At 60.1% G+C, this 9,572-nt stretch overlaps 1 protein-coding gene across 1 annotated transcript; it reads left to right on the forward strand.

Moving 5' to 3' along the window:
• The first annotated feature begins 772 nt into the window (after positions 1-772).
• MRGPRG (MAS related GPR family member G) lies at positions 773-2,465 on the forward strand. Its single transcript, XM_019755602.3, has one exon. It carries the CDS (start codon positions 793-795, stop codon positions 1,651-1,653), a length of 861 nt encoding a protein of 286 aa, XP_019611161.3. The 5' UTR covers positions 773-792; the 3' UTR covers positions 1,654-2,465.
• The last annotated feature ends 7,107 nt before the right edge of the window (positions 2,466-9,572 follow it).

The raw sequence follows: 9,572 nt of genomic DNA on the forward strand, positions 1-9,572 counted from the left end.
AGAGCTCTTGCAACAGCCCCTCTGGGCATCCCACTCCCCACCCGTCCCCCACCTCCCTCCTGGAGCACAGCCCCTCCCCTCCCCTGCCCAGGACAGGCCTCCCCCCACCAGTAACTCCCAGCAGGGGCCAGCTCCCTTGGTATACACTGGGGAAACAGGCCCAGAGAGGGAGGGTCAGCGCAGCCACCCACGACACCAGAGACCAACATGGCTGGCAGGGCCCAGAGGTCTGAGGGGGCAAAAGTGAGAGCCCCAACTGGGGACAAGGCCAACCACCCAGAAAGGAGCTGGTGAGGACACTTGGGGTGCCTAGGAAGCAGGGGGCTCAGAGCAGGCAGGCCTTACAGGAGGAGGAACGCAGGGAAGTGGGCAGGGGCACAGTGCTGGGGGCCCAGCACAGGTGGTATTAGATGTGTATTAGGTGGGCTCCGGTCTCCCTGCCCTGCCCCAGCCCATTTCTCTCCCCACCCCCACACCCCCTCCCCTCAGCACCAGGCTCCTGATGACCCCTCAGCAGCATCTTCCTGGCTGAGAACAAGGACCAGTGTGGACGCTGGGGGGGGGGGGGGAAGGGGCACAGGAGAGGCAGGGGCTGCTCTCAGACCCTCTGCTGCCCCAGCCCAAGTTCCCTGTGACCAGCTCTGACTCCCCCGCAGAATATCCCAGAATGAGGCCACGGGCCTGAACTAGAACAGGACTCTGGGCTTCCCCTTGAAAGGTGGACAAATGACAGCAGCAGCAATGTCTGTTGCTTCCTTCCAGGGTCCCTCGCCGGTTGTCTAGACAGTTAGGATGTTTGGTCTCTGGACAACCTTCAGCAGCGTGGTTTTCTACCTGACGCTGGCTGTCAGTCTCGGGGGGCTGGTGGGGAACGGGCTCGTCCTCTGGCACCTTGGCTTCCATATCAAGAAGGGCCCATTCTCCGTCTACGTACTGCACCTGGCCGCCGCCGACTTCCTCTTCCTCTGCTGCCACGTGGTCTTTTCCATCGTCCAGGCCGCCCAGGGCTCCCAGAAAACCCTCTACTTTGTGGTCACGTTCATTGGGTTTGCCACGGGGCTCTGGCTGCTGGCCTCCTTCAGCCTGGAGCTCTGCCTGTCCGAGGTCTTCCCCACCTGCTACCAGAGCTGCCGCCCCAGACACACGTCCGGCATCGTCTGCGGCCTGATCTGGGCCCTGAGCCTGCCGGCCGTGCTGCTGCCTGCCCACGCCTGTGGCCAGCTGAAGGCCGGGGCGCGCCCGCTGGCCTGCCTGCGGTACCACGCGGCCAGTATCACGTGGCTGCTGGCCCTGGCCTGCGTGGCCTGCGTGGCCGGACTGGTCCTCTTAGTCTGGGTGGCCTGCTGCTCCCGGCGCCCACGCCCCAAGTTCTACAGCATCGTCCTGGGCTCAGTTCTCCTGCTCATCGTGTGCAGCCTGCCCTACGTCCTGTACTGGAGCCTGCGGCCCCTCCTGAACTTCCTGCTGCCCATATTCGCCTCACTGGCCACCCTCCTGGCCTGTGTCCAAGCCAGCTCCAAGACACTCATCTATTTCACCTCGGGACGTCAGCGGGGGAAACGCGAGCCCATGAGAGCGGTTCTCCAGAGGGCCCTGGGGGACGGGGACCAGCAGGGGATTGGGGGGCTGTCCCTGCCCATGAGCGCCATATAGGGGTGCTCAGGCCCCACCCCTCGCCTGGCCCTTCCCGGACCTAGTGTGCCCCACCCCACCCCCAGCTCACTTGCCCTGGTTCCCAAGGACCGAGAAGAGTGAGAGCGGCGGTCCTGACCCCCCATGGGGAATCCAGGAAGGACACGGGAAGCATGAGGAAGACTCGCCAGGACAGGCAAGGACGGACACCCTGCAGCCAGAGCCCACTTTCCCTACTCCCACCTCGTCCCCACCCTGCCACCCGCTAACTCAAGGGAAAGCTGAGGGCAGGCCGTGGAAGAGAAGCCTCGTGGGGGCTGTCTCGGCACGCTGCACACTAAGGACATAATGTCCTTCTTCCACTAAAGAGCAGTGGACCGGGCCCTGCCTCAGGCAGTTCTGGGAACCCCCAAGTGATCGCTCGGGGACGTCCCAGCAGTCTCCACACATGCCACCAGGTGGCGCTGCTTCTTCAGCAAACGCTTCCAAAAGTGGGTTTACTGCAGAAGGGTGGTTTCCTGCCAGGCTCAGCCCTCCCCTGCCCCTTCCAGCCCCACTAGCCAGACCAAGGGCCCTGGACATCGTGCTGCCTGGAGGGGGTTCTTGTCCCCAACCCCCATCCCCAACTTCCCTCCTTCCCCAGAACACTTTGCCCCCACCCCTGCAGACCGTGCCCAGCCAGTATTTGTTTGTCCTGGAGAAAGAGACAAAGAGACACAGAGAGAGAGACAGAGAGAGGGACAGAGACAGAGGTGTGACTGAAGCCACGCTTTTTAGCTTTCAAAGTATAAATCATTGTATGTGTTTTCTGATGATTAAAAATGATATATTCATGGTCATTGTCAAAGCGTTCAAGCCCCACAGAAAATATTAGAAAGATACATCACCGAAACCCTTTGGATCCAGAGAGAGACATTCTAGGTGTCAAACCCTTCAATCGCGTTTATTATTGTTTTAACAGAGATGTGCAGAAATGTCCATTTTCACCCAAATGAAGACATTCTATCATGCTGTGTGAAAACTATTACAACACAGCATTTTATAACTACAGGAGAATTGTTTTACAGAGTTGTAATTTTTTTTTCCACTAGAAAAGTAATGTGTTGCTCATTATGGGAACTTTGGAGGACATTAGGAAGTGGAAAAATGAAAAACTTACCTGTCACCCCTCTCAACCTGAAGACACCCCCCTTTGCAGGTTTTCTGTCCCTCCCCAAGGTGGACGTGGTTCTGGCCACACCAAGTGCCCTGCCGGGTCTCCCCAGGCTGTGCCCTTTGGGCTGGGTAAATCCAACAGAGGGAGGAAAGGACTCTGTGAGTCTAACAGCCTTCCTGCTGGTTGGGGGGCGGGCGTGGGAGAGAGACATATGCCCCAGTAGGTGAGAGTGCTTGGCTTTGGGGAGTGGGGCAGGAGGGGCTTCCTTTCTTGTAACCTTCATACCTCCTTCCTGAAAGGTCTATAAATGGGAGGCATGCACTTTCAGATGCAGGGTACTCTGGGCTCAGGTCCATCCTCCCAGCCCCAGGAAATAGCTGCAGGGCCCCCTATGGGACAGTCCATCTGTGCGCTGGCGGGACAGATGGGCCACGAGGCAGCTGACAGTGTCCGGAGCGCATGATAAACAAACCTGTCTAGACAGATGGGGAGTTTGGGGCGGGGGGTCTCTGGCCTCAGAACCCTCTGCTGGAGTGTGGAGACACCAGCCTGAGTCTGTGGTCCTGGAGAAGTGCATGGCCAACTAGAGGGGACAGGGCTGTCACAGTGCTGGGCTCCCATTCTGCTGGCACCGCTCTAGCTGGGTGACCTCCAGCAAGTCACCTGACAGTGCAGAGCCAGATTTTCAAAAGACCCTGGCAGGACGCCCTGCCTCACGGGGGCGTACCTGCGCTGTGCGCCAGTCCTGGCCTGCACGGCCATCCCTGTCATCTCTCCCATCTCTGGGCAGAGCTCCATATGTCCCCAGCCTGCCCTGACGTTGGCACACCCACCGCCTGCCTGCTGGCACTTCCTGCCCTGCCATCGGAGTCTGTCCTTATGTCTGTCTGTCTTGTGACACCGGGAGCTTCCTAGCAGGGGACACCGTGTTCTCAGTGCCTCTGATGCATACCTGCCCTGGGAGCACCCAAGGTGACCCCCTTGCCCAGAGCGGCCCCCCACCCCCACCGAGTGCTTCATTTCCTGCGTTCTTACTTGCTCACCCGTTTGTGTCTCTCACTAGAAGGTGAGCTCATGAGAGCGGGAGCCCGGGAGCCTTATCTGGGAGAAGGGGCTTGACCAGTATTTGTGGCTCGATGGACAGGTGGATGGGGATTACATGAATGACATGGTCAATGAATCAGTGATATGACTGAAACAGACTGCAACTCAATGGAATCAGACCAGGCTGATCCTGGGTTCTGGAACCTTCCCGGCTGCCAAGGGAGGGGCCCAGGTTACTCACTGCAGAGTGCAGAGTCCAGCCGCCCCAGGCCCCTGCCCCCTCATGGACCACACTCGGAGGCCCAGGCAGGGTGAGGCCAGCCGCAGGTCACACAGGGGGACAGAGGCAGAGCCAGGCTTCCTCTGACAGGTGTGTGAGCACATCTGAGCTGCCAGGAGCCACATGCCCTGGGGGCTCCAATGAACATGGCTGTGTGTCAGCCCCCAGGGCCTGAGGAGCTCTGACATCCTGTCCTGGCAGCCTTCCAGACAAGCGTGTGGTCCTCCAGCAAGGGGGCCGAAGGTGATTCGCACCAGGGCTAATGGCCTGGAAGAGCTGGCCTGCTGGAGTCAGGGAAGTGGTTGCAGAGACGCGATAAAGGACATTTGGCGGCTTCCTGTGGGGAGCCAGGCCTCGTCTGGCCAGAGAGACCAGGAGCCTGGAGCAGACAGACGGAGGGGTCCCCCTGCAGCCAGCAAGGCCGGCCTGGCAAGGCTGCCTCCTCTTTAGCGCCTCAGTAGGACGCAGCCCAGCATCTGCTGTGGGAGAAGGCTAACCCCTCAGACAGCAGCATTTCTGGAGTGGATTGGAGGATGGGGTTACTCTCTGCTCCAAAATATTGTCACCACTGCCCCTTATAGGGTCTGAAATTCCACCTTAGCATCACACTTTGGGGCACTGTGGGGTAAACTGATTTACCAAATGAGAGAGGGAAATGGCAGAGTGGAGATCGGCTCCCAAAGCTGGCCAGAAACCATGAAGTGGAAATAGCAGCTTTTCAAGGTTAAACATGGCCCCGGTTGCCATGCCGAGAGGGAGTGGGGGCCTCAGTAGTCCTCCAGGAGAGCCCAGGATCAGTGATGTCACCTCATGCCAGTTGCCTGGCACAGCAACTGTTTTTGTTGTTCTGTTATGTCATTATCACCACCACCACCATCACCACCATCACCACCATCACCACCACCACCATCATCATCACCACCACCATCGTCATCATCATCACCACCATCACCACCACCATCACCACCATCACCACCATCACCACCATCACCATCACCACCACCATCACCACCATCATCACCATCATCATCACCACCACCATCACCACCATCACCACCATCACCACCATCACCATCACCACCACCATCACCACCATCACCACCATCACCATCACCACCACCATCACCACCATCACCACCATCACCACCACCATCATCACCACCACCATCGAGAGGCCACTTGCAGTCCTCAGCCATAACTGGTCCCTGGAGGGGCCTGGAGGGAGGGGTGTTCATAGCCACAAACTTGGGTGGAGACAGACAGAAATTCTTGGGGTCCTCCACCTCTGCAGACGACTCAGCTCTAAACCTGCCTTGCTTATGTGGGGGAGCAAGCTCACTGCTCTGGTTCAAACCCACCTCCCCGCTCTCACCCCTGCCAGGTGGCTCCTCTCCCAGTGGGATCCGGGATCTCTGCTGGCCTTGGTTCTCACTGGTCTCAGGAAATGGGAAGTCACTGGCCTGCCTACCCCATCTCTGCTTCATCTTCTGCCATCCTTTCTGCCTGCACACACACACAAGCGTGTACACACACACACACACACACTTACACACATACTCAAGCAATCCCTGCACCCTGCATGCCACAGATCTCTGTAAGCTTCCGCCAGCCTTAGCTGCCCCTAACCCCAGCCTTAGCTGCCCCTCCCCGAGACCGCCATCAGTTTTAGCAGCCCTTCCCCTCTGGCTCAGGCACCATCTCTTGAGCCACCCTCTCAGTGACAAAGTTGATGAGGCTCCCAGAAACCCCAAGTCCACATCTGTGAAATGGGAGCACACCTGCTAGGAAGCGATTTCCTGGGGGTCAAATGAGAGAAAGAACGGTGCACCGTGTGTTTATTGAGCACTTACTATGTGCCATGAACTCACTTCATCTCTCTACTGCCCCATCCCCATGATGTCGGGTAAACCGAGGTATAGAGCTGCTAAGGGACCTGCCCAGCAGGTGGGAGGTTTGTCGACAAAGCCCAAGCCACAGACCTTCAAGTTTTTCTGCCTCCACCTGGATGTGATAAGTTTGGGCAAAGGGGTGGTCAGAAGGTCGAGATTCCAGGCGACACCTCTGAGTCCACCCCCAGCCCTGAGCCCTGCAGCCCGGGGCCACTCTGGGCCAACAGTAGAGCTGAGTGTGTTAAGAAGAGGCTGGCATCTGGGAGACAGAGACACCCACAGCTGAGAACCAGGGACAGCATTGCTAACACCTTCCAGATAAAGACCCTCCTCCCCAGCCCCCACGAGGAGTCACCTCTATGTTGGGGACCTGCAGTACTCCAGCCCAGCTTCCCAGCAAAGAGTTGTCCTCTATTGCTGCTGCAATGCTGCAGGCATTCTCCGGAGCAGGGCTGGGCAGGGAGGGTGGGAAGGGCTGGGCAGGGGAGGGTGGACAGGGCTGGGCAGGGGTGGGATGAGCAGGGCTGGGCAGGGGTGGGGTGAGCAGGGCTGGGCAGGGGTGGGGTGAGCAGGGCTGGGCAGGGGAGGGTGGGAAGGGCTGGGCAAGGGTGGGATGAGCAGGGCTGGGCAGGGGTGGGGTGAGCAGGGCTGGGTGGGGAGGGTAGACAGGGCTGGGCAGGGGTGGGGTGAGCAGGGCTGAGCAGGGGTGGGGTGAGCAGGGCTGGGCAGGGGAGGGTGGGAAGGGCTGGGCAGGGGAGGGTGGACAGGGCTGGGCAGGGGTGGGGTGAGCAGGGCTGGGCAGCGGAGGGTGGGAAGGGCTGGGCAGGGGAGGGTGGACAGAGATGGGCAGGGAAGGGACTGGGCTGGGCTGGGCTGGGCTGGTGCTGGGAGGGAGCTGGGTACCCTAGGGGGTGGGGAGTAACACCAGAACATAGGAAGACAGGCTGAGTCCTGTGGTCCTGGTTTGCTGTGTGACCTGGGCCTGTGGCCCACCCTCTCTGTGCCTCAGGCTCTGCCCCTCCTTTCCCTGGAGAGAGAGGCTGGGGGTGGGGTGCCCTGTCAGGAGGGTCTTCCTAGTGTTTGTTTTTCACTGTAACCCCAACAACCTGCCAAAGGGAGGCCAGGCTGCTGGGGATGTTAGATAACAGGCAGCATGCAGCTCAGCCCGCAGCTGCAGCTGGCACCAGATCTGCCTGTGGCCAGGTCTGCAGAGCTGGTCCAGCTGGTGGCGGCTCGGGCTGGAGGAGACAGCTGCAGGCTCCAGAGAAGCACACGCGGGGGCAGTTGAGAGTCCAGCTGGGACCCCGGTCTCCTCCACACTCCCCGGGAGCAGTGTCCCCTGCAGTGACCCCTGGCCGTGACCTAGCTGCTGCCGCACTCTCACTCGCTGCATAGTCCTGGCAACACCTGCCTGTGGCCCCATCGGGCGACCACTTGGACACTCCCCTCAAACCTCAGAGCTACAGGGTCCCTGCCAAGAAGAGCCTCGGCTGGGGGGCAGCTCGGGCTGTGGGACTAGTCTGAGTGGTTCATTCAGCCGGCACAGCCTGGCAGAGCTGGGCGGAGACTCGGAGGCTCTGCGAGGACCCGCCTGGAGGAGGGAGCCACCACACCCTCATGCCTTGCTGCACGGTGAGTGCTGCCCCCAGCTACCCGCCTGGCGAGGGGCTGCGTTGGGCCCGTGGAGGAAGGGCCACTTTGTGCGCCTGGCCCGGGCGTTGTGGATGCTGGACTGGGGTGCCTGGAACTGTGTGGGGAGGGGTTCAAGGAGCGGCAGGTGGCCCGAGTGCTCGGGGTTTCTGCTGATTTCTTCCAAGTTTCCTGGGGGCTGGTCCACTGGCCAGATGGGCGCCAGGTCTGTCCGCTGGGCCACGGGTCCCAGGGCAGCGTGTGGGCCGAAGCTGCATTGCACCCACAGCTCAGTGCCTGCGTCCCTCCACCTGGGTGCTCAGGCCAGCGCCACCTTGAGGGGACCACGGTGCCCCTGCCGGGTGGGGAAGCCTGAAAGACGGGATGGGCGGAGCTTCAGGACTTTTAAGCAGCCAGTGGTGCCGGGCAGGGTCTGTCTGAAGCACCCTCTCACCCTCGTCAGCACCTGGATGCCTGCATTCTGAGGCCCACAACTATTAAAAAAAAAAACAACAGACTTGAAAAGGGATATTTATACATTTCTGACCTAAGGACATTGGCGTAGTGGAGAACAAAGCTGAGAGGTGCTCCAGGGAAGGGAAGGGGATGCAGAACTTGTCCGGACCTTTGGGTACAGACAGGGGTCCTGGGAACATTTGGCTTCCTGGCCCCCAGAAGCCGACACAATGCCAGGACCAGATGCCCAGAGGGAAGGGCGGCCTCAGGCCTGAGGTCTTGGGGGAAACTGACCTTCAGCCCAGGTCAGCGTTCCCGGGATCATGAGGGGGCGGCATTAGCTCTTTGGACTATAGGCTCCAGAGAAAGGAGGGCCGGCCTCCAGCCTGGCAGGGCAGGGCAGGGGCTGGGCATGCAGCTGGCCCGAGCCCCCAGCGCCATTGCTGGCCTTCAGGTCAGTGTGGAGGAGCTGTGGGCCCCCTGTGGGGGCTGTGGAGGGAGCGACCCACTCCTTCCTTCCTAGGGGAATGCGAGCACCTCATAGCTGAGACAATTAAGTAGGATCACGGATGTGGTGGTGTGTTGCCAGCCTGTGCTCACCAGTGCCCGGGGAGGTCAGCACCTCTCCCCAAGGGACCCGGCGGCTGTGGCACTCTCTCCTTCGGTGTTTGTGGAGCGAGCTGTTTCAAGAACATGAGAGAGGAAGGCTCTCGTGGGGCAGGAGCGGGCAGCCAGGGACACTCCATGGACCCGCATGGAGCTAGCTCTGAGTCTTCCGATGAAGAACCACTTAGACTGGGCTAGCTGGCTGAACAAGGCCTGTGCTGAGGCAGGCGGGCGAAGGTTACGTCCAGGGGCCTGGGTTCAAGTCCCTGGCAGTCCCCAGGTGCGTGTTCCTGGGCATGCGCCTGTCTTCTTTCTCTGCCTCGCTTTCCCCATCTGTGAAATGGGATGGTGGTATTAGCCACGGCGCCCACCTCGCCGTTTCTGTGTGTGGGTGGGGTGCCTGGCATGTCGAAAGGTGATGCTGTCTGTGTGTTGGCTGCATATTGTATCGAACGCTTATTCATTTTGATGTTGCATTTTCTACTCATCTTTGAGAGCCCACAAGTTTAAGTCTCAGGTAAGTAGATAGCTCTCAAAAGGCTCTACTCGTAGGCACACAGGTGCCCACAGGCCAGGTCGGGACAAGTCCCTGGGCTGGCGTGGGCATGGCCCCAAAGCACAGTCAGATGCTCTATAAATGCAGAGCCATGCAGAGGGCCGTGGGTGCCTGGCGTCTGTCTGGGCTCTGCCCCCAGGACAGCTATCCCCACTAGGTGGGCCCCACCAGGCTGTGCAGCAGCCGGCCCTGGGCCTGAACCTGTCACCCAGCAGATAGCACCCACCCTGCAGGCCAGCAGCAGGGGCACCCAGACCTTTCCATAGGAGCTTCCCAGCCCCCACAGCTCTGCTCAGCACCCCCATACCCCATGCAGGAGCCCTG

Source organism: Rhinolophus sinicus, chromosome 14 (assembly GCF_057876585.1).
Source record: "Rhinolophus sinicus isolate RSI-liver-muscle chromosome 14, RSI-T2T, whole genome shotgun sequence".
Taxonomy (NCBI): domain Eukaryota; kingdom Metazoa; phylum Chordata; class Mammalia; order Chiroptera; family Rhinolophidae; genus Rhinolophus; species Rhinolophus sinicus.

What these genes read in the sequence shown, in the direction of transcription:
- MRGPRG (XM_019755602.3), top strand. Translation starts at nt 793, where the DNA reads ATGTTTGGTCTCTGGACAACCTTCAGCAGCGTGGTTTTCTACCTGACG.